General features: G+C 33.0%; 1 protein-coding gene across 2 annotated transcripts in view; it reads right to left on the bottom strand.

Moving 5' to 3' along the window:
- LOC110443254 overlaps nucleotides 1–25,132 on the bottom strand; it is a 92,962-nt gene that overhangs the window by 21,997 nt on the left and 45,833 nt on the right. For both annotated transcript variants that reach the window (XM_021487767.1, XM_021488512.1), the window contains 36 exons: nucleotides 24,913–25,068; nucleotides 24,312–24,473; nucleotides 23,353–23,511; nucleotides 22,543–22,704; nucleotides 21,554–21,715; nucleotides 21,108–21,269; nucleotides 20,204–20,362; nucleotides 19,770–19,934; nucleotides 19,364–19,525; nucleotides 18,899–19,060; nucleotides 18,290–18,445; nucleotides 17,447–17,611; nucleotides 16,739–16,897; nucleotides 16,206–16,367; nucleotides 14,865–15,026; nucleotides 14,299–14,454; nucleotides 13,213–13,374; nucleotides 12,705–12,866; nucleotides 12,274–12,435; nucleotides 11,965–12,129; nucleotides 11,253–11,414; nucleotides 10,518–10,679; nucleotides 9,448–9,603; nucleotides 8,925–9,086; nucleotides 7,313–7,474; nucleotides 6,142–6,303; nucleotides 5,769–5,930; nucleotides 5,098–5,259; nucleotides 4,665–4,826; nucleotides 3,970–4,131; nucleotides 3,473–3,634; nucleotides 2,728–2,889; nucleotides 1,816–1,977; nucleotides 1,275–1,436; nucleotides 850–1,011; nucleotides 377–538 (listed from right to left, as the gene is read on the bottom strand). In XM_021487767.1, the coding sequence (XP_021343442.1) occupies nucleotides 377–538; nucleotides 850–1,011; nucleotides 1,275–1,436; nucleotides 1,816–1,977; nucleotides 2,728–2,889; nucleotides 3,473–3,634; nucleotides 3,970–4,131; nucleotides 4,665–4,826; nucleotides 5,098–5,259; nucleotides 5,769–5,930; nucleotides 6,142–6,303; nucleotides 7,313–7,474; nucleotides 8,925–9,086; nucleotides 9,448–9,603; nucleotides 10,518–10,679; nucleotides 11,253–11,414; nucleotides 11,965–12,129; nucleotides 12,274–12,435; nucleotides 12,705–12,866; nucleotides 13,213–13,374; nucleotides 14,299–14,454; nucleotides 14,865–15,026; nucleotides 16,206–16,367; nucleotides 16,739–16,897; nucleotides 17,447–17,611; nucleotides 18,290–18,445; nucleotides 18,899–19,060; nucleotides 19,364–19,525; nucleotides 19,770–19,934; nucleotides 20,204–20,362; nucleotides 21,108–21,269; nucleotides 21,554–21,715; nucleotides 22,543–22,704; nucleotides 23,353–23,511; nucleotides 24,312–24,473; nucleotides 24,913–25,068 (5,808 nt within the window). The remainder of the gene's footprint in view (nucleotides 1–376; nucleotides 539–849; nucleotides 1,012–1,274; nucleotides 1,437–1,815; nucleotides 1,978–2,727; nucleotides 2,890–3,472; nucleotides 3,635–3,969; nucleotides 4,132–4,664; nucleotides 4,827–5,097; nucleotides 5,260–5,768; nucleotides 5,931–6,141; nucleotides 6,304–7,312; nucleotides 7,475–8,924; nucleotides 9,087–9,447; nucleotides 9,604–10,517; nucleotides 10,680–11,252; nucleotides 11,415–11,964; nucleotides 12,130–12,273; nucleotides 12,436–12,704; nucleotides 12,867–13,212; nucleotides 13,375–14,298; nucleotides 14,455–14,864; nucleotides 15,027–16,205; nucleotides 16,368–16,738; nucleotides 16,898–17,446; nucleotides 17,612–18,289; nucleotides 18,446–18,898; nucleotides 19,061–19,363; nucleotides 19,526–19,769; nucleotides 19,935–20,203; nucleotides 20,363–21,107; nucleotides 21,270–21,553; nucleotides 21,716–22,542; nucleotides 22,705–23,352; nucleotides 23,512–24,311; nucleotides 24,474–24,912; nucleotides 25,069–25,132) is intronic.

The raw sequence follows: 25,132 nt of genomic DNA, 5'->3' as shown, positions 1-25,132 counted from the left end.
CAAAAAAGTGCCTTAAATAAACATCCTCGTAAACACGCAGCTAGTCACATATTTGCTCAAGCATATTCAATAACAAAGATACTGATAGAATGGGACCTTGGTGATGGTCTTGTTCATAATGTTTAAACTCGATATAATCTTTTCGTGTAAGATGAACGTCGATGTTTCTTTGCCAACCAATACATCATGGAGGTAGCTGGATGATATCCAAGTGATCTGAAATACACGCTTATTGTAAATACTCCTGATATTGATTAAAATGATGTTTTCAATATATTATTCCCCAAACACATTTTTACATGATTTCCAGATAAAACCTCCAAAATTACATTTTTTTTTACAGAAATAAGATACTAAATCAAACATTGATTCTTACGTGGTTTGCATGCCGATTCATCTTCGTCCCAGAAATAGTTGTCCTCATCTTTACATATACACGAATAGTCCCCGCTTTTATCAGACTGCATACAAACTAAATGTGAGTTATATTTACAGCTGTCCACAAAGGTAGCGTCACATTTATGTCCGTATTCAGGCCCTGTAAGGCAAAAACGATTCCATATGTGAATCTTTTCGTATATGTGTTAGAAACAAAAGATAAAATTTCATAAGTGGATGATAATCGAGACCTTTTAATTACTACATAAATAATATATTTATTTAACCAACATTCAAATAATGTCTTTAAATGTGTATTTGTGTAGTTTTTGTATCACATCATTATATAGGGTTTATGCTCTAATCATTTGAATCATATTTTAACAAAACCATCAATCAATCAAGCAAGCAAGCATATGTCAATCATCTATTGTTGCATTTGATAAAAATGTGTTTCCAAACTGCACTCACTTGATTTGCATTGTAATATTTGAGGATCCCAAAAGGTGGTTCTTTCGTCAGCACATTCACATCTAAAGCCAGCAGCATTGGTTCCGGATGAACATAGGAGTTCTGACTTTGGCTGGCAACTTCCAGGAAAACCAGAATCACAGGTGGTTCCGTACTTGGGTCCTAATCAGAGCAGATACCATATATCAAAAGAAAAGTTATTTCTATATGATTCAAGTTGAAGTTGAAAACTTGTGCTTTTTATAGTGTCTTCGTGTCTTCTGCTGAATGTTTTTAAGTACGTAACGATATGGGAACTCGGAGTATTTTGAAAACAAATACTTAAGTCGTAGTCACTATCAGGATTTGTTTTCTAATTTTAGCTTGAATTATATACAGCTGTTGGAGTAGAGAGCTTTGTATTAACAATTATAACCAATCCTTACTTTCTTTGCATATTGTGTCGTACGAATCCCAAAACAGTATGTTTTCATCTTCACATCGACAGGTGTGTTCGTTTGATGATCCTACTTGCAGACATTTCAGCAGAGCCTGTCTTTTACAGCTGTTTGGCAGATCCGGGTTACATGATTGTTCGTATCCAGATCCTAGTAATCAAATGTTGCTCATATGACAAAATGAACGTATTTAAATAGTTGCAAATGAAGAATGAACAGGTTTCCTTCATATAAAAATAAATTGTTCTATCATACACATGCTTTATAATAATATATCGATGGGCTATCATGTAAAAGAAACGAACAATAAGGTACATCTGTACAACTGTATTTGCATTTCAATAACATCAAAGTGAACATGTATTTCTTATTTTGTAACGTTTGCTATTGTGTTTAAAGCGGAAGATAAAAAAAAAATGTATATGTGAAAGTTAGAAACGTTTACTTGTTATTATCTTTTCAACACAATTTGAGTACATTTCTATTATCTTAAGAATAGCACGGTTTGTCTGTGCTCGAGTAAACCTACTTGGTCTACACTGGAAGGTGGACGAATCCCAGTATAGTAGACTTTCGTTCCGACACCGACATGTGGCGCTTTTACCATTTCCATTTTCTAAACATTTCAGATGGTCATTGTGTTTACAGCTTTCTGGCAACTCCGACTTACAGGCACCATCGAAATCGGGCCCTGTGAATAATAAGAATCATAAACACCATTAAAATATAAAACATTTGTATAGCGACCTATAATTTTTTGCAAAATTACTCTCAGGCGCTTTACAGCACATGAATAATGGTATTTCTATAGTTACAGTTTTAAATAAATGCATACAAATCGTCATGTTACATCAGGTAAAACGATGTATATCGCCATATGCATATAGATATTTAGATGTACAGAGTGGTGTGTGCATGATGTCTGCACAAAAGAGCCTTAAATGCAGACGTAAAAATGAGGGTCTTTACATCCTTCTTGAATTTAGCCATGCGTGTTCTGATCATTTGAAAAAAACTTCACACACTATTGAAAAGATCCTAATGATAAATTTATTCAAAAGGAGTATATGACGCACTTTAAAATGTATGGTAGTGGTAGCAACGTAGCCATGTCTATATCATGATTAGTATATTAATCAAAAAAGATTATTTGAGTACTTTACCAATTTGTTAAAAATGCGTCCGAATGTCAGCTTCAATTAAGTAGTTATTTCTGTGTCGTAGGTAACAGGTAAAAATATACGTGTACGTGTAGGTAGGATTTCCTCGTCACGGAAGAGACAGTTATGCAGATGTGCTATTTTATTCGCTTTGAATTGTAGATCAGTTGGAACACAGTACAGAGGACAATAACATACCGTATCATTAGCTAATGCAAACATGTGATGGAGTATTTTCTTTGTTGGTTGAAACACAAAAACGTCTGAGTTGATTTACTTACTTTGTTTACACTGCTGCGCAGATCCATCCCAGAATAAACTACCTTCGTCAGTACATCTACATATAGGTCTCCCAGAAACGCTGTCCAATAGACACTTCAGATGGGTATTACTCTTACAGCTGTCGGGGAAATCAAGCTGGCATTCCGATCCAAACTCAGGCCCTATATTATACATCATAATTATATTGATATATTATAAAAAATAGACTGTAAATTGTTAATACACCATTTTTCATAATTCATGTTTAATCATTTCATACTGATATATGGCATTGACTACACAGTTTGTGAAACATTTTAAAGTCTCCTATAAGACCAAACACTACAACGTCAGGGAGTTAGTCTATTTTCTATTATTGAAGAGAGCTTAAGTAACACTATTATTTCTATCGAAATTAATTAGCATAATAATACATCAAGGTAAATAATATATAGAGGACATTTTCATTAACTTGAGCATATACAATGCATTTCATGGAATTTAACATAAACAATAGTAGACAATGTAATCAACTATTTATATTCTTTGAAAATAAATGAGCTTGGGGATTTGACTGAACGTATAATCAATCAAGATTGATACAAATGGGTTCGCGTTAATACCAAATACAGTGTATTATCAAATACTTGCTAATTGGGAGAAGGATACAGACGAGTTTTGATTGTTTCATTATATTTTCGTGATGCATTTAGTTTACATATTTTCTATCAAACATAACTTTAAATTAAATCATTATTTACTTACTTGTTTTACATTCTGACGCAATCGAGTCCCAGAACATAACAGTTTCACCCTTGCACATACAGGAGAAATTGCCAGGAGAGGTTGAGGGAAGACACTCCATTCCAATATACCCCTTGCAACTGTTTTGCATGTTTGGATTGCAAACATGATTGTATCCTGACCCTGCACAAATGATTAAGAAAATTCAAATTTTATTCAAAAAGTAATTCATTCGATTCTCATGCAAAGTAGAGTGAAGCCTCGTTGAAGGTTTTTCTTTACCACTTTTTTTTTGAAATATTCTACTTGGTTTAATATTAAGCTTTGACAGAAAACAAGTTTTCTTGCCTTCTTGACATTACGTTTCATCGGTTTTGTATTAAATATATAACAACATATTTTGCAGTATTTAGGAATTTGAAACTGGGAAGTTTTTTGTTCAATTGATGATTTACAATTACTTGCAATTCCTTTACAATATATAATACATAAGAAACTAAAATTGTTCAACGCCTTACTAGGTTTACACATATTTGCGTTGGTATCCCAGTAAAACCCGTCTTCATTTTCACAGCGGCAGGTATGTGTATTGGTGTTGACTTCGAGTAGACATTTCAGGTTAGCATTATGTAAACAACTCATTGGAAAACTGCTATCACATACACCGTTGATCCCTGGTCCTGCACAGTATACAAAACGTTTACAAGAACACCGTCATTAAGAACAGACAAAAATGAAAAAACAAAACTATTATTTGATTGGCGTTTACGTATATCTGTATTTCTAAACACATAAATTACCATTTATTCGAAATAATAATAGTTAATTCCCGTTTGTTATACTGTTTCCATCCGTCAATATTTTGTACAGAAATTGTTATCATGTAAATATTTGACATTAACTTGAAAAACATTCCCTTCATATACTGAATTTAAATTTACATTTTGCTTGTTCAATGTTTTAAAAAAGAATTAATAGGATATAACTGAATATAAACATAATTTTAATTTCTCATTGAAAGAATTGCACCAGAATACCAAAATCGTTCAACATTTTTAGCTAACAAAATCAACAAAGTTTATATGAAAATACCTAAGAAAAACCGTTTAGCAGTTTGAAATACTGCTTTGGCTTGTATAAGCTTGTTTACGCTACTCATCATTTCTGAAAATAAATAATGAACTAATTATTATAATAACTATGAAGAACTTACGCTGTTTACAGCTGAGTTCAACAGTGTCCCAGAACTGGTTGATCTCGTCACTACACCGACAAACGTAATCGAATGATGATCCGTTCTGCACACATTTCAGTTGGTCGTTGTACATGCAACTGTCGACTAGTTCTGGTGTACAATTTTCACCGTATTCTGGTCCTGTGTGTTAACAATATTTAGGTAAAATACGGTTTAAAAAGGACACATCTTGGTTTTTTTTGGAAATTTACCCCCTTTATCCTGTACAATGGAATATGGTAATTTCATTTGAATACAAAAACATATTTCGAATCACATGGACCTCTTCTTTTGTATTTCACATATGATTAACATCATATTTTCAAGTAAACATAATTGTAATTCTTTGTTCATCATAATATTTTTCCTATTCGACTCTTTCAATTTACTAGTTGATTGCAATTGAGCTTACTTGTTTCACATATGGACAATTCGGGATCCCAATATATAAGGTCGACGTCTTGACAACGACATGTTGGGGCACCAGTTACTTCGGAGAGTAAGCACTGTAGATGATCATTATGTTTGCAGCTGTTTGGAAATCCAAGATCACAGCCGCCTTGAAATTCTGGTCCTGTGATGTAAACATATGATAATGACATATATTCACATTCTTAAGTATATGTGTATAGCTTGAATTTTACAGTCTATTGGACATTCCTTTTGTTTTGAAAAATACCGTAAACAGGAGTTGAGGAACACCAATAAAAAAGGAGAGAAACAGTTAACTCTCAATTTAGTATGAAACACGAGATCACAAGTGTACAGTGTGGTGTTAATAGTAGAGAGAAAAGCGCTTTTCGTACAATGTCTATCTCTCTTTGCAAAAAAGGCATATAATGTATACTGCAATTTAGAGTAAACTGATAAAAAACAAGTTTTAACCAAAGCATGGCCTGTTACAAATACCCCCGTACTACCCCTGCAGTTGAAAAATAGCCTGATGGAAGTGCGTATAAAAATGATGTAGAATAGCAATTGATCGTGGCATATGCACTCCATAAGCAGATAAGGCAGGGATGTTACTTTTTTGGAAAGGAATATTAACGCCGTGATAGTGTTACAATAAAAGAGTCTACACACTTGTTTTACAGTCGGACTTGGTAGGGTCCCAGTAGGTCGCATTTTCATTCAAACACTGACAGGAATGCATTCCTGTGACACGGTCAGGGAGACAGGCTAGTTCAGCATTGTAGGTACAGCTATCAACGTTTGAACTATCACAAGAATCTCCATACTCTGGTCCTGTACGGGATGTACATAGCATATTTTAATACGGTTTCAACTTAAGTTTTTGATGCTTTCGATAACATACCTAATTTGTTAAATCAAAATAAATAAATTTACGGTCAAATCTTTTAGTTAAAATTGTCATGAGCTAATCTTAAATAATCATAATTTTATTATTTCACAATTAATGAAGATATTTAATATGTTTTTTTTTATGTATGCATACTTTTCAAACATTGCGATATTTCTTCATTCCAGAACAATTGGCTTTCATTGACACACTGGCAAACAGATTCATTGGTCGTTGTCGAAAATATGCATTCGAGTTGGTCTTTGTAAGCACAGCTGTTAGGGAAATCAATCACACAAGCTCCACCATACGATGGCCCTTGATATTTGCAAAAAAGAAGGAAGAACAATTAACATCAACATTAGTGTTATTGTTGATGTTAATAACAATATACTATCACAATATTGGTTTGTTAATGTATGTTGCTATGCCACACACGCTTGGTTTGACTGTTTCATCAATAAATTAAAAGCATGCATTTTGGAGGTTTTGAGGTTGTTACATAAATCACATACATATATAGGCGCCATATACAACACCACTATTGGGTTAAATAAGAATTACAACTTACATAACGCAGCCATAATACAATGTACAGTATATTAAATTTTGTTTCACGTAGCTGGAAGATTTTTAATCAAAAACACATCTACATTCAATGAAAATAAGGTTTTATTGCTAGTCGCATTGACCGTATCCTTATAAATTCTAAACAATTATTTTATCTGATTCATACAATATCATTAAGGAATTGTTGTTCTTTTTGAATGATAGATCTTTTTCCTAATTATATTTTATTTTAATTTTCCGCATATTTTTTGCATAACATTTGTTACTTTAAACTTCAAAATGAAATTTGAGCATATCATTAATAATGTCTATTTGTCAGGAAGTCACATACTGCTGCAACATGTTCTAGATAATGCTAGTTCACACCTATTTAATCAGAACGTTTACAAATTATTTTTGTGATTGATTCGTTCTTTATTGGTATGTGTCAGTGCATTATATTTCAATACTAAATATATTCCTTTGTGATTTTTTTAATTTTACAAAACTAATTAGCTTTGCTAAATTTTTATCATTGGAGTATATTTTCTTATTACAATATGTCTTTCAATTTCCTTCCTTACTGCAATTTATTTCTTCACTCATGATATTCCAAATTCAACAAGATTGCTCTTTTTTTAAACATATCAGATCTAGAGCAAGATATATAAGCGAACTTTGTATTGCTCATCGATGCTGAATGTTTAATAAACTTATTTTATACACCTGTATTTAATCAATGACGTTTGGTACCGAAAGAAATGAATAGTATACTTACTTTGTCTGCAGTCATTTGTAGTGCTATGCCAGAAGGAGTTTGATTCGTCTGTACACTGACATGTTGACGTGTTTGTGTCTACCGACAACACGCATGTTAAATACGAATTGTGATTACAACTATCCGGGGTGTTGCTATCACAGCTATCACCGTATTCCGGTCCTGAAATAAAGTAGATACATGTCACTAATCTAAGTGTGCATAATTTCTACACCAAAAACATGAAGAGTGCAAGTCTATCTGTAATCAGCGTGTGTATAACATGTGTGCATGCATTTAAGTGCATATGAGCAATATCACGTGGAAAGTGCATAGCGCGCCGTCGTCCCTGATGTCAGATCGTCTGGTGTAAGGATTATCATTTAATTTAGTATCCGGTTTCCGCCCTGTAAAAAAGATGTATGAATGTACAATAACATGACGACAACACACACCGTGAACTTATTGTAGTATTTTCAGCGTGTAAGATAACAGTTTAGGGTGAAAGCTATGGAAAGTGCATTGCATGAACGTGCTTTTTATTGCAAAAAAGGAATACTAAAAAGAAACTTATAGTTGATAGCATGTAATGAAATGTACAATGATTGTTTTAAAATAATGTATATGCATTTAAAGTTTGATAGGAATATGTTAACATTTTGAAGATATGAAACCCCATTTAAATTTATCCTTATTTGATGATTCACCAAATCACCTTTTAGAGAGTTTGGAAGAAACTGAGTTTTATGAATAATAAAGCAATACTAATATCATGCATTTGAACTATTATATTGACAAAAGGAAAAAGAATATTATTTTATAATCCTTGGTTTTTAGCTTGTTCATTATGCATTTTTACAAAATTAGTTTTGACCAAACGTCGACACAGTCGTTTTTTTGCAGAGGTAAGATGTTGTGCTGTCTATGGGTATCTGTCATGGCAAATAGAAATCGGAAATCCTCGGTATTTTCCGTCAAAGTTTCAATTTGAAAACACGATATGATTGTTTTCCGATTACTCTAACATAATGGCTGAAGGACCCGAACAGTTTTCGATTGAAAACATTCAGACATAATAGTAACCGGTGTAAGAATTTGATTACAACATTTTAAGTTGATAGATTTTAAGAGAAGCTGTGCAACTATTATGAAACTATACTTTTATTTTATCATGCAAAATTGTGTATATCAATATTAACACGTATTACACAATGGTGACCCTCGTGCGCATGCGTTGCTACCTTACACGCTGTATACCCTGAATACAATTCATTACAAATACATCAACATTAAATTCATTATGAAATACACTGCTTGTTAATTATGATGGACATATGTAAATGATTTTTAATGATGTGAACAAAGTGTTATTGAATTAGTTCACAATTTTAGTTGACAACTGGACAATTTTTAGTTGACATGACATTTCAATAAAGCTCAAAGCATCATCCTTTTTTCTCTTTGTTAGTTAACCAGACAATATTAATACATCAGTAGACATTTAGGATGTGAGTTAATTGGTATGCACCCAAAACAATAAAACGTTTTCTCGTTAAAATTCACGTGAAACACGTAAGTCACCCATTTTTGAAATATCAACATCACAACCCCGTGTCTTGGTTTCATCACTTACTGTCTTCGCATTGAAAGTGAATACTATCCCAAAAGGTGGCATTTTCACTCTCGCATTGGCAACTATAGTTACCAAAGGACCCGGATGGTAAGCATTTTAATTGGTCTTCAGGCTGGCAACTCTCTCGATAATCAGAGTGACAGTTTTGTCCATAACTTGGTCCTTGTAAAAAAGAAAAACAAACAGAGTGTTCAGTTACAAAAATAAATGATTCACCATATTAAAAACAATGCAATCAAATCGTAATTCAAAGGTGTGCATATTTGATTGATACACTATTCAAAATAAAAAAAGCAAAACAATCACAAAACCAAACTCTTACGATGGTTGTATTGATTTGGAAATCAATATGTACAGATTGGATATTCATTTCTGAATTTCAATGTACTGTAAAAAAGAAACCTATATTTTCCAGTCTTACATTCTTACATGTATAATTTGAACTTATTAAAAATTCAAACTTATTTTTAAACAAAAATTATAACAACATATAAGCGCATGTAATAATGAATGAAAATCTTACTTTTGTCGCATGTCTTCGTGACAGGATTCCAAAACGTCCCCCTTTCATCTTGGCATCGGCAAATTGTTAGATTTTGAAATAAGACGCATTTTAATTGGCCGTCATGTCTACAGCTTTCTGGAAAGCCCAGGTCGCATTCACCGCCATACACTGGTCCTGTAAAATACATAGATAAACACGAAATTTTATATTTAATAAGTAAAAAAACTGTACATAAAATGTCCAGTGATACTGTGAGAATAATGAGAACTGAAACGTAGTGGCGAATCTTGATCTATAAAGTCTGGTGATGTAATCCAATATAGTAGAGAAACATGATCTGTAATGAGTAGTGATGTCGGCAATAAAGAATGAAGCAGGGTCCGATTTCTAGTGTATCATGCAACAAAGTATGGAAAAGCGTGTAAGCTATTAAGAAATGCCGATAGTGTAGAAACAAATGTCAAATGTCTTGTGATGCCTGGAGATATAAAATATTAATATCTGTAAACAAAATACACTATGGCAGTGTAACAAACAGCGATATGGTCTGGAAACGAAAACATCAGCATCAGTGCAAAGCTAGAATTCACGCTTTTAATAGAAATTCTATTACACCAATCGTTGAAAATATGTACCGATAGAAAAGGTTTTATATAAACCTTTAACCTTTCTCTGTAATTCAGCATACGTTTTGGAACAATTACGGTATTGGTTCGAATTATTTTAACATTTAATTACATACAGGAGACAATAGAAGACGAAATTACCTTATATATTGTAACACAATGAAATATTAAGTTTAATTGGCTCTCTGCACCGACATACACACATTTGAATATGTGCTTCCTTCGTATTTCTAACAATTATTTTATTACCTAAATTTATTAGCTACATGTACCTACAGACAATGCATATTGCAATGATTATAATTTCGTAAACAGATTAATAAACAGGTATTAATGAAAACGTGTTGCACTTGTCGCTATTTCTTTCTTTGAACAACAATCATTCATGTGATAAAAGGAATACAAATTAACACATTTGAATTTCTACTTTCCGTTTCTTGCAATTTCTGAGGTTTATCTTACGTGTCTTGCATTGCTGAACCTCATTATCCCAGTACATCAGTTGTGTGTCTAGACATCTGCAGGTATAGTTCTCTGATGGATCCGACGGTAAACACTTCAAGTCATCGTTGAATTGACAGCTGTCGAGATGCTCCTTGTCACAATTATTTCCATATCCGGGTCCTGAAAAATAGTTATGTGACAAATCTTAAATGCCTTTTCTGTTCGATACCAAATATTTATGTTACCTTGCGTTCAACAGATTCAGGAGACCTCTTTGCACTAATGCTAGTTTCCATACCAGTTAATGAATATATGATTAATCTTTCGAGCAAATGAAAAGGTCGGCTGTGTCAATTTTGATGTGATACGCAACCATAAGACTAAAAGTGCATGCCCATGATGTTGTGTATTACAGGAATGTTTTTGATAGGATAATGTTCCTGTTTTAAATGAACTCCGCATCAATTTTCAAAGCGTCTCTTGCATATATTGCTAATGCACGTGTAATATTTCGTATTTTTGCTTCCTGTTCAATGCGAAATGATGACTTTGTTTAAGACAGACTGTAATGTAGAAGGTAAAAAGACCAATGAAATGTTATATATCTTAAACATACAATGACGAGATCCGAACTCGAAATTAAAAACAAAGAAAACAAATTGCATTTAATGTGTAGCACAGAAATGATGAATTATAGGGCTCATACTTGTATAACATAAATACAAGGTACCAGTGCACCATTCAAATACATACTTGTTTTGCATTTTAGATTGACGAAATCCCAGTACGTGCCTTCCTCAGTCTCACATTGACAAGTGGAATTTCCATCTGGTCCGTGTGATACACATGTCAGGTGAGCCTTATGCATACAGCTTTCCGGTAAGTCTGAATAACACCTGGAACCATACTTCGGTCCTGTAGGTTAAAGGTACACAAACTGTCAATACGCGTGAATGTAGTATATATCGATCTACTATCCTAAACTCTTACTGGTTAGCAATTATACATTAAAATTTTATCTGTTCGACATCATTTATTATTTTTTTCATATTTCATATACAATTTTATACACATACATTGTGGTAAACGAATTGATATTTCTCCAATAACCTTCATATTTTCATTATTGCTTTTACCGGCCATAATTGTGGTACCTTAACTTTGATACACATGAGTTATGTGTGATAATGTTTTTTCTCCAATAATTGGTATAGGCCTCAAAGCTGCCCAGCATTGATTTTTCGACAGTGTGTAATAGCATCGCTCGACATGACGTCACCTTTTAGTTATTTGCTTTCATCTAATAAAAAGATTAAGAAACGATCAAATATTTGGATGATTTCAATTTATATCAATGTTCCACTGTATCTTACTTTTATTCATTATAAACTATAATAAATTGTCACTCGTTGGATTAATGTCCTCATGTATTCAGTATATATTGGAATTACAGGATAATACTCACGTTCTATACAGCTTGCTTGTTCCGAATCCCAGTATGTTGTAGTCTCATTCAAGCACTGACATATCGATATATTTCTGTTATTAGCTGACGTCACACAAGACAAATCAGAGTTATGTGCACAGCTTCCGGGGAACATAGGATCACACTCAGCCCCGTAGTCCGGTCCTGTTTAAGTGCATGATTTGCCGTTTAAAGTGATATTTTATTAAAAGGCGATAAAACATTTAACTAGTAACAATATATGTTTATACTATCAGTATATTCTTTGTTCAATGAATGGAAATATCTAATTATAAAATATGTACGTACTCTTCCTGCAAAGTGAGGTGGTTTGATCCCAATATGTTGCCACCTCGTCCTCGCACTGACATGTGTGGTTGCCAAAGGAACCAGATGGTAAACATTTTTGTTGGGAGTTGAACTGACAGCTGTCTGGGTATTTACCAGGACAGGACTGACCATACACTGGTCCTAGGGTAAAGCGTTTAAAACAAAGCGATAAAGTAAGAGTCTGATGAAGGTATAACAAGTGTAAATTGCCAATTAAAAAATTACATTTCGCCTCTTTTTCATCACAAGAAATAATCAATAAACATATATTCTATAACACTAATTAAATACGCCAAAATGTATGTATATTCTTATAACTTCGCATTTTATCACATTTGGCAAATCTTATTGTGTTTAGGACTTAACTTAAAGCGTCCAGTTTTGAAATAATCGAATAAAATGAAACTTACTTTCACTACATTCAGTAACAACCGGGTCCCAGTAAGACATCAGTTCATCAGCACACTGGCACATTGACGTGTTTGTGCCATTGAGTGAAACACACTTCAGATGTGATTTGTGGACACAGCTTTCCGGTAGTTGGAGGTCACATGTTCCAGCGTATCGCGGCCCTATTGAATTGTAACGAATGCCGTGGTCATGATAAATATACTTACATTTGTATGATAGGATAGGTGTTTTCACCTTTTTTGTTTTGAAATATGATGCGATGTAAAGTAACGCATCATATCAAATCTTAATCATGATATTCAAAGGAAAGTTTATAATAGCGTACATGTAGTTATAAATTAAGTCACAATACTTGATTTTTACTCTTGCTTATGAACCTAATTGGGTAGATAAAGATTAGACACATAACTCACTCTTGTTACAAGCTTATTTATATATATTTAACGGCATCAATTAATACAGTTACTGATATGACGAGGTAGATGAACAATTTGTCACGTGACTCACTTTGTTTACATTCGTTTACTGATCCATCCCAGTAGGTTATGTCTTCATGCCTACACTGGCACACAGTAGTGTTGGTAGTCTCTGAAGGAAGGCATGTCAGTTGTTTGTTGTAGGAACAGCTATCAGGGTATTTAGAGTCACATTTACCTCCGTAGTATGGTCCTGTAAGTTGAAGACGTCATTACAGTGATAAATAAGTAGTCAGAAAAGGTAAGATATTCGGAAAACATTTACATATTACTGTTTACAATGTAATACGATAGATTAGCAATACTTTAGGGGTTTATGATATATTTGTGGTAAAACAAAATCGTTAAGTAGATAGACGTCAGGCAGAATGACCCTTTCCTAACTTCTACTGCTAAAGGAAACAAATTGTCAGACCGTTATTTTGTGTCTTCGGCATCTAGAATATTAATAAAATCAATATGGTTGTCTTGAAGGGAAGGGATATGCAAATTATTTTGATTTTATAACAAATATTTCTGAGATCAACAACATATTCAAGCATTCACAGGAGTCGATTATTATTAACTATATAATAATGCGTTATATCATTTACTTCAGGATTGGTTGTCATATTTCTGACATGCATTGGTGTGTAACATACATTGGCTTTTACCTACATATTGAATGGTGGACACCAATGCATGTCAAAAATATGACAACCAATACTTATATTTACATTTTATGTTAATCAACTTACAGTTCACGCAGAAATAAAGACATAATATTAGTCTGAACACATTTCAACGTCAGGGTAAATCCATACAGAGAACAGCCACTAGTTGACAGTGGAGCAGTGCAATCTCCAACGTTACAGTTATGACGTCATAAGCATAGCGACGTCAGAATAGCCCACTGTATGTTATACGGAAATAACATACATTGGGCCCGGTAGAAACATCTAGGCTCTGTGCAGTGGAAATGTCAATATTTATATATAATTCATTCCTGCACATACCTTTATTCACCTTGTAAGTTGATAATCTGTATTATCAATTTACCTGCATCTTTCCTGATACATGAAAGTTATTAGGTTCGCACATGTTTCAGTCATAGAGAAGGATCTTGTATTATACGTACTGATTTTACACTTAGATTCATTGTTGTCCCAGAAAGCTTGTGTCTCATTCGGGCACTGGCATGAAGATACATTTCCGTTAACTGTGCATACTAACTCTCCGTTTATCTCGCAGCTGTCCTTAAACTTGATATCACATCCATCCCCATAACGTGGACCTGTTATTTGAGATGTCAAAATAACATTTTTTACACGCATCAATATTTTCATATATTTCTAATTTGTTCTCATATTATCAGTCATTCACCAAAAGATACCATTATGAAGTCCAGTCTCCTATACATGTACGACGTGCAAATTAACGTATATAACATAAAGATATAAAAGATACAAATCCAAGTTTTTATGGAAATGTTACTGACTTCCATATCGCCATTGTTTGTCCAGCCATTCAACTTTCGCGACTACATATATGTACATATTTTCGCAGTTTTGCATCACATCACTTATGTAAATATACAATGCAAGCCATGCATTTTACGTCTGGATACGTCTTTTTAATGCATTTCTAAATGTACAATTTATTAATATGAAAATTTGTATCTCGCGATGGTTCAGTAACACTTACGTTGTTTACAGATAGATTCGGATGTATCCCAATAGAGTTGTCCCTCGTTTGTACACTGACAGACGTAAGACCCATTCTGTCCTGACGGTAGGCATGACAATTGTGAATTGTGCAAGCAGCTGTCCGGATATCCCGAGTCACAATCTGTACCATATTCTGGCCCTGGAATACAAATATATAACTAAGGTTATTTTTATTTGTCATTAAGAGAGCTAGATAAAGCAACTAAAGTTTACATGTAACAATAGTTTTACACTTGATTTTCGAAACCTCCCTATCTTCCCTAATATATGCAAAAAAAGTCCATAAGGCTGCACAATACTTTGTTACAAGAAATAAGGTTAATAAGCTTTATTTGAAAAGCATTTACATATTTATTTGTTTGAAAGATTTACATTTTGGAACTTTAATTTTTACTTTGTAATTTTGATAAAAATTAATACTTGTGTGATGAAGAAGAAAGTACCTTAACGTGCCATTCACGCTAATACAATTGTCCCGAATTCAACATCTTTTAAACTAATCAATGTTAATGCTAAATATATAGCGATTACGTTAAGTTTGTTATGCATAAACAAAAGTTAAAATATTGACTTTGCTACCATATGTAGTAGCTGTAGACAATTTCCACAGTACACGATATGCTACAGACACAGTAGCTATAAAAAGATATAATTGTGACACAGCGTGGCTGACAGTATGATGGATGATGACATATCAGACACTCCTCTTACGATCACTGATAACGTTTGACACTATATAACCATCTAAGGCAATGTGCATGAACATAAGACATATTTCGCCTTTTTTCAAAACTGTGTCGACATCGCATTGTGCATGCATTGCAGTAAAGATGGATACACCATTACATTACATATGCATTAATTTCTTGTCAATATCATTATCTGATTCGATTGAGGCCATAAGCCATGTCAGGCTAGAATGTATAATCCTTTTATGCTAAGTAGGTGAAAAGGTCATTCAGATATACAGGTAGAAGGCATTGAGTGAAAGGCGTGTCTGGTGATGAACAGGTGTGTTGTTGTTCAGTAAAATGCGTTATATTCGAGTTTTTAGGACAATTCATAGACGACAAGCCATGCTTGATGGATTTTGAAAATACAGCTTCTTGTTTTATCATGAATAATGTATTCGAATTTGAATAAAGCAAAGCAATTAATACAGTTCAAAAATATCCAATTATTTTTATCACTTTGAATGCGAATAAAAATGAACCAAAATATTGATACTTGACTAATTCAATAGCTTTCTATGTTAACATGAAATCGCCGGTAATATAGTACCCACTTAGTGATAAATGTAGGAAGGTAGTAATCTTACGTGTTTTACACTCCGTATCCTTCGAATCCCAGAATGTAGAATTTTCATGTTCGCATTGACAGGTACTGTTTCCGGTGATATCGGATACTAGACATTTTAACTGGGTGTTGTGTTTACAGCTGTCTGACAATCCCGAGTCACATTGCTCTCCGTATAGTGGTCCTGCAAGTGGTAAATGCTGGTTAATATGCACTCTAATAGTACTTTCGTAAATTAAACATTAAGATGCATAAACAGTTTGTGTCCAACATTTAATAATGTTATTGTATAATTACCAAATATGAAATGTTAGGATACGATTTCTCGATAAACCATGTTTAAAACAACCTAACGATTTGTCTAATAGAGCATAACTTGTGTCTACAGTCACATATACCTTGGATACTATCTATCTATTTGTTAATATGTGTAACGGTCTGATATTCTAATTTTGTTATCTACAATGACGATTATCCATTTGAATGACCTTTAAAAATAGGTTTCACTTGAAGTTCAGCTTTGTCAAATAGATTGGTTAATTCTTGTTTACTCACGCGAGTTGCATGTCGTTTGATCTGGGTCCCAGTATGTTTTGTTCTCATGGTCACATTGGCACGTGTAATTTCCCGAATTCGATCGCAGACATGAAAGTTCCTGACCATATTTACAGCTCTCAGGGAATTTTGGATCACACTCACCGCCATAGGTAAGACCTTTACATTATACAATTTAAAACTGATAGTAAAAAGAATTGATAATGAATATTTATTATTAGGTATATCTATGTACTGTAAAGCGCTTTAGAATGGCTCATTTTAGCTAGATAGAGCGTTATATCAAACGTTGTATACTATATAATATATATGTGTCAGTCCCACCAAATCTATGCGTAAGGGAAATATCACATATAATTTCAATTAAAATTGTAAGTTTTACAGAGATATAGTCTTATGATATTTATACATAACTGTCTTTTGAACATTGCCAAACAATGTATACGATTACTATAGCATGCATGGTTTATCACAGAATATAATGAATACTGTTCCTGTAGATTATTTCGAACAATGTTTTATTCCATATATGTGTATAACCATCTTGAAAACACAACTGCATCGATACAACAAATTAAAAACACGTGTTTTTTTTAAATGAACTATAAAATGTCGAACTGTGACCTTTCTGATTTTACAATGGTGCTATAAAACTGAAACTCCTTTAAGTTGAAATCGAAATATAGATAATAAGATAGATATACATACGTTTGGTACATTTCTTGACAATAGAATCCCAGTATGTCGTTAGTTTATCTGGACACTGGCAAACTGACTGTGTTGTTTCGTTGCTTGCCGGTATACACTGTAGCTCAGACTGGTACTTACAGCTGTTAGGTTTCTCAGCGTCACACTCATTTCCGTATTCAGGCCCTTCAAATAAAAGTACATATTTTCGTCATAGGTAATCAACATGGGAAAGTTAAGGTGTGTGCTAAAGTACATGTTAAGAACAATCGTAACATTGTTTACTCATCAATATCATAAGGCGTGGTACAATTACTTTTATGTTTGAAAGTAATTAATGACAATCAGTGTGACTGACGTCTGTGTTTAAACACATATTTACAATATCTTCTCATTGATTTATATATACTTTTTTATTATTCATTATTATTTTCTGTTATTTTTTTGTATAAAAGTCACATATTAAATATACCATCGATATTTCTGTGTTGATATTGGTACAAGTCGTTATAATGATAGAATTTGATATATTATCGTGAAATATTATTAAAAGAGCCAAGCATCCAACTACTTTAAAGTAGTGTTAATTAAAAATGCATACTGGCATCAAAATGAAAAGGATAAGGACGATACGTATTATTAATTTATGGAGGCTATATACAAATATCCCAAAAAGGGAAAACATTAATTTTTAGATCAGGAAGTTTTTTTATTTAAATTCTCAAAATTAATGATCGATGTTAATGTTATACCTGTAACCTATATAAAATAAGTGTCACAAAATTAGAAAAAGAACGCCTAATTAGTGGCTGAGATGATCGGATAATATGACAGTGATGCATTATGTGTCAATCAGGAACTTACTTGACTTGCATTCAGATACAGCCTTGTCCCAATAAAGAATAGTTTCGTCCATGCACAGACATGTATGTTCCCCTGATACATCAGAAGGTGTACACTCCAGATGTGTATTATACATACAGCTTCCATTCTTGTTGCAGGATGCACCATATTGCGGCCCTGGATACATAAAACATTGATAAAGCACGCACACCAGAGAAAAAGTTTAACACGTTTAGATGAACATATTTTAAGTTTTAATTAAATGTTAGTCATGATTGTATCAAAAGCAAGAAGAATAAAAAAAAACATTATTTTGTCTGCTGAATCCTTCGGTGCTTTTACATCATGTATCAGATTATCTAACATTTTTTTATTGTCATACAAGGTGCGAATATTGCCCAGACGAATCCTTTTGATAAAGAATAATGGTTTTGATTATTAACTTACCATTTTAAATCAGAGGTTGAAAAACGCCTTTTTGCCTTAAAACTCGCAACAATAGAAACATGAAAAGGAACAAAAACATCAAGATGAACCATAACAACCAGCATGTTATGTTACGTATGACAATACTATTTTACACCCTTGTATAATATATCTTGAAAATGGTGTTGCGCTACATAATCGTACTTTTTATGCATTTTTGCTCTTTAGGTTTCCAAAAGGTCTCCACTTCGTTTGCACACTGGCATGTTGAGTTTCCTCTTCCACCAATCTTCAAACAGCGAAGGTCAGCATTAAACTGACAACTGGACGGGAATTCTGACTGACAAGGCTGTCCATATTTTGGCCCTGAGGAAAAATTGGATAATCGATCAAGTTTAAAAAAGAAAAAAAGTCAAGTAAACATTACAAAAAAAATTACTAACGTATATCAGTCTTGCAGAAAAGTCAGTTTATCAATCAGTAGTAATTCTTTTTGAGCACATTACATAATAACATGACGGGATATTTGAGTTTTCGCATGGTTTATACGACAATAATAACTCTAAAAGTTATAACTAGAAAGCCGAAGGACTTACACCAAAAAACGACGAAAAAACTAGATGGGAAATATAATGTTTAAAGGCTAAGGACACAAAAAAAACCACTTACTTGATTCACATGACTTCATATAAGGGTTCCAGAATATTTTGTTTTCGTGCTCACAGCGACAGGAATAGTTGCCACTGTTACCGATTTCTAGACACTTGAGCTGATCTTCAAACTGGCAGCTGCCTGATATTCCTTGAAGACAAGGAGATCCGTAATCTTGTCCTGTACAAAAGATAGAGTTTAAATAGAATTTTCAAAGTTAAATTAATTGTGATCTTAAAACGCATGTTAAGCTCTATATCCTTGACATTTTTGATACGAGGGTTAAACACGATATATCCTGCATATTCTGGGTCCTGTTTATTATATCTTAAATGAGTATTAAATTCGTCTTCACTTTCATGCATTCAATTTTATTAAAAAGGGGGTAGGAGGAAGAGGCAAGGGTAAATCAATATTGTCGTACTTGTTTTACACGTTTTTGTAGTGAAATCCCAGAACATGTTTTCTTCATCCGAACATCGACATGTGAAATTGTTACCAGCTGAACCGGATGGCAAACATTGAAGTTCATCTTTGTATTTGCAACTGTTGATGAAATCTGGGTCGCAGGAGCCCCCAAATTCAGGTCCTTAAAAATAATGAAAATATGATTTCAGGAAATAATCATTAATGATGCAATAAATGAGACATATGATTAAAGAAATGTAAACATGATTACATTGACAATCAAATAAATGGAGTCCTTAGACTCCAAACACGCTTATAAATGATGTGTTTGATGTTGTATTATCTACTTCTACGGAATTCGTATGAATCTACATCAGGGTTCTTTAAAAACAAACAGATTTAACAACTATGAGTTTGCAAACATATATTGCTTCCTCTTGCATGACTTACGTGTTTTACACTCCGATTGAACGGTATCCCAGTAAGAGGTGTTTTCATCTTTACAAAGACATGTGTTTTGTCCTGATTCATCGGGTATACATGCAAGATGCTCATTGTAAATACAACTTTCTTGGAATTCTGTTTGGCATTTTGCTCCATAGGCAGGCCCTAGAATATTCGCAAAAATATGTCGTTTAAAATACTGTACACCATTTTAAGCATTACAGAACATTAAACCACAGGCATTATTACAGAATGACAAAAACGGAACTTAGAACAGCAACGTCAAAGGAAGGAATTCTGAGATTATGACAATACTATGTTATAGAGCTCAAGTTGAATACCATTATGATCTTATCAATGATATTTGTTAAATCAGTCGTTACCAACCATAATACTTCAGATATACTAATTGCGACGTGTTAATTGACATCACACTGAATGTTATACATCATTTTTTAAATACGACAATTGTATGACTCTGGTAGCTTTACTGTGAGACATATAAAACACGTGGTAAAGGAACTCTGTCGAACTGCACTGTGTTTTTGCTATGTATAGTAACCTCTCTTTAACTTCCGTTTGGATAGTTTGACCATGGCGCTTCCATTGACTAGGTTGCACAATTTGTTAAAGCGAGAGTGAAGTCAAGGGTTCGAATCTCGTTCTAACCCCGCTGCAGTTTTACACTTAGAACACTGCTGTAGAATTTATTCTGTTTATTACATGTCTATCATTTTTCTTAAAAAAAAATTCAATGTGTAGTTCCTTTTCATAAAAAAAATTCAAAGCTATAGTCATGCCTTAAAGATAGTGTCAAAATGCGTAGTTACTGCTTTTGGCAGTGGTACGTAGAACCATTAATTGTGTTTAAATATATTTCTATTGCACTTTGTAGTTGTGATCAACTTACTCTGATAGCATGTCGAGTTTTCCGGACTCCAAAACGTCACTGACTCATCCTTGCACTGGCATATCGACACGTTGCGTTCATCATCCCATAAACAATCCAGCTCTGAATTTAATTGACAGCTGTCACTATACCTGGCATCACATGAGCTACTGTATCCGGGACCTTCATCAATAAATTTGTGTAGAAAAATGAGAACGTGAAATACATAGAGATCGTTACTGTAAAGTATCTTGACATTACTCTCTGTCATGTATATAAAATTAACTAGAAAAACCATACTATCCTTTTGTTTTTCATTTTACAATGATTTATTGAGCATGTTAGTAAATGATATTTTTAAATAAATCGAGTCGATTCCTGAACAATTATTTTTTCTTTCTATATTTGCATTTTACAACCTTAATTATTATTTGTAAATACTGTTTATAAAGTGCACTAGTACTTACGCTCCTGACACTTGGCCGAATCAACCTCCCAGTATAACGCTGACTCATCTGTACATTGACATGTAAATGAACCATTGTCCTTTGATAGCAGACAATTCAGCTGTGATGCATATTGACAAGTGTCTGGAAGTTCTGGATTACAAGTATCGCCGTACTGTTTCCCTAAAATATGACGAGGACATAGCATCATTTTTCAATTTAAAGTGTCTTCTTAATAACTTCCTGATATTTCAAATTCTTGAGACCTTTAAATTATCTCTCTTACAAAAGTTGTGATAATTGAAATATGTATTTTCCAATCAAATTCAAAGTACAAATAATTTCCTATTTTAATACTTAAAGATACATATAATCATTTATATGATGTGTCTAAACTGTTATTTTTTTGTATAGGTTATGCCTGTTGCCCAATTTCTTTTGTACATATGATCAGTACAATAAAATATTCTGTAATGAACCTTTTAAATGAAACTTTTGTTAAATCAAATACTTAAATCCGTTAGATTCCGTAATATTAACATAATCAATTTAGGGACAAGGTTGAGCAACAGTTATATGTACTAATCAATGGTGTAGGTTTTACCAGAAGACTGTGCGTTTTATATCGCAATATTTCTTAAAAGTTAAAATAAAATATGTTCTTCCAAAGAATGAAAATTTTCTCAAAATAATTAATGTAATGTTGGTTCTAAACAAATGAACATGTATTAATATACCATATGATTAAAAAAATAAGGATTTAAGCATGGAAATATTGTCAGATCTTTTAATAAAATTGCAAGTTGTTTTAGAAATTTAAAGAATATAATCTACGGATGGCTATTTGAAATAAGCGGATTTAACAACAACGATTGATATTAAGTACAAACATAACGAAAATTGAATGACTTCATTTAAAAATATATATATATATATAAATGTCAGTTTCATTATATGGAATAAAACTTTGATATAAGTTATACAGATACTAGGGACATATGTATATTTACTTGGTTTGCACGTGTGCACTGTATGATCCCAGTATAATGCGTCCGTATCGGAGCACTGGCACGCAAACAGGCCAGTTCGGTTTGACTTTGAACACTGTAGATAAAGGTTATACTGGCAGCTGTCTTCAAATGTTGGATCACAACTCTGCCCAAACTCAGGTCCTGGTGTTGCGATAGGAAACATTTATTTGTAGTTAAGATTCTTCTAATAGTCTCACAAGTACAAAAACAAGAAAGATGTCACATTAATCTGACATATAAGTAATTCACCTTAAATAATGATTTGATACTGTTAGCTTTTATATTGATATTTAATTTTAAAAATTAATTCATTTTTTGACATTTCCCACATAAGCATGAAATTGTCAGTCACCCGTCGAAATTATGTGGTGTCGGGGTTCTTTTTTGTAGGTTGGGAAACCATTGAAATATGTTCATCATGCTTAAATTACCCAATATTTCAATAATATAAACAGCAAAGCACACAATTTATTACAATTTATTTTCAGTCTTGTCAAATTATGCTGGAAGAGAAACAGTTCTGATAAACTGATACGGGGAATATTTTAATTATGAGAGTTAGAAAATGCTATCTTTGGTACAACACACGATTTAACTTTAAAAAGTAAAGTGTTAAGTTTAGATCATATATAAGTAGGTTTGTAACGATTAAACTAAATTCCTTTAACAGCAACGAAACATTTTAGGTAAGCATCTCGTTTGTAATGGATAGAACATAACATTGCATAACACAAAAATACCCAAACAAGATAACACTCTATAGAGCAAGTGTGGTGTTAAATTACTTACTATTGAGACACTGTTGCAGTTCAGGATTCCAGTACAGTTGTGTTTCATTTCCACATTGACAGGTAGTGTTACCAGACACTGTCGGTAAACATTTGAGATGTTCATGGTAGCTGCAACTCTCAGTGAAGTTATCATCACAGTGATCACCAAATGTTGCTTCTAAAACACAAACAAATTCTTATAAAGCCATCGTGACGTAAACATTTCATAAATGCACAATCAATCTTTCTTTACAATCAAAGATAACACGAGAAAACTCTTAAGTGGAAGTAATTGTGATTAATGAGCGTTATAATTGTAAATAGCAAAGTGCACAGGTAGTGAGTCAGTATATCTGGCTCTGTATTTAACATCTTGATTTAAAGGTCACGTTGAACATATATAATGATCAACCTAACACATTTTTATAGCAATTTAATATTGCTTTCGTGTCATTTGAAAGCACGCATTCATATGAATAGTTGCCATTTATCATAATAACTGGCGACACGATAACTGTGACGACGCGATTATGAAGACTCTTTGTATGTAATATGCTATAATGTAAACACATTATTAGATTTTTAAACTGAAAAATCATTTAAGTGGTGTAGAACACATCTCTTTGCGATTTTGTTTCAAACTACTTATTCCTGCAGAATCAAAATCAGTAATCAGCTTAAAGTCGGACCTTAAAATACAAAGATATATAATGTCGCAATGCTTTTTAAATAGCAACCAAATATCCTTGCAAATGTCCTGGAAGATACAATTATTGCGAAATGAACTTGTATCTACACATTGATTTCGTGCAAGTACAAACATGCTTTTTTTCAAAATACGTCATATGTATAACACATAGAAACGTATTGGTAGGAATTTGAAACAAAACAGATTATTACATGCAAATTAATTGCCTCTAAAATAGCTTATACGGTATGTTCAGTAATCTATAGCCAACGAATTTGTTAACGACGTACTTGATTTACACTTGAGCACATTGGAATCCCAATATTTTGTCCCATTATCTGGGCACTGGCAGGAAAAGAAGCCTGTGGTCTCAGTAGGTAAGCATAGTAGTTCATTGTCGTTCTTACAACTGTTTGGTGTATTCGGCTGGCAGCTACCGCCATAACTTGATCCTGTGACATATGAGTATAATAGGGAAATGTACAGTTTTTTTTATTTCAAAACCTGCAATGCTTCTTTATGATTATAAAGTGGTATTCCTGATTGTGGAATATTACGTTTATAGTATTTTTTCTCTGACTTAACATTAATGGTACTGTTTACATGGTGATTTTAGCGGTGTTGTTTCACGTTCGTTCGATGAATTCATACATATTAACATAAATGCAAACATTTGTTTTAAAGTAGCACTGGATTATCAACAATGAAAATAAAACCGTGCGAAAGAAAAACTGTATTACGTTGATTTACTTAGTATGTAATTAATAATGACAAACATGTCGGACCAAATCTAATAGTTTAAATACAACGTGATCCATGGATTTCTTTGTGATTAAATGATTGTTTAGTATTTCTTCAATCAACTGAGTAGCAAAGCAAATTTATACTTACGCTTAGAACACACTGAATCATTCGAGTCCCAGTAATATTCGGCAGAGTTGTCACATTGACACGTTTTGACATCTTCGTTTGGTGATTGTAAACATTTTAACTGTGATTTGAATTTACAACTGTTTTCTAGTTCACATTCATTTCCGAATTCTGGACCTGTTTAAAAGTTAATAAAAAGTTGATTAAACATATCGATAAACTTAATATGTGACTTTAAAAC

The sequence above is a fragment of the Mizuhopecten yessoensis genome, unplaced genomic scaffold (assembly GCF_002113885.1).
Source record: "Mizuhopecten yessoensis strain PY_sf001 unplaced genomic scaffold, ASM211388v2 scaffold29, whole genome shotgun sequence".
NCBI lineage: Eukaryota > Metazoa > Mollusca > Bivalvia > Pectinida > Pectinidae > Mizuhopecten > Mizuhopecten yessoensis.
The sequence above is the reverse complement of the archived record's forward strand: the minus strand, read 5'-3'. Positions and strand labels throughout refer to the sequence as shown.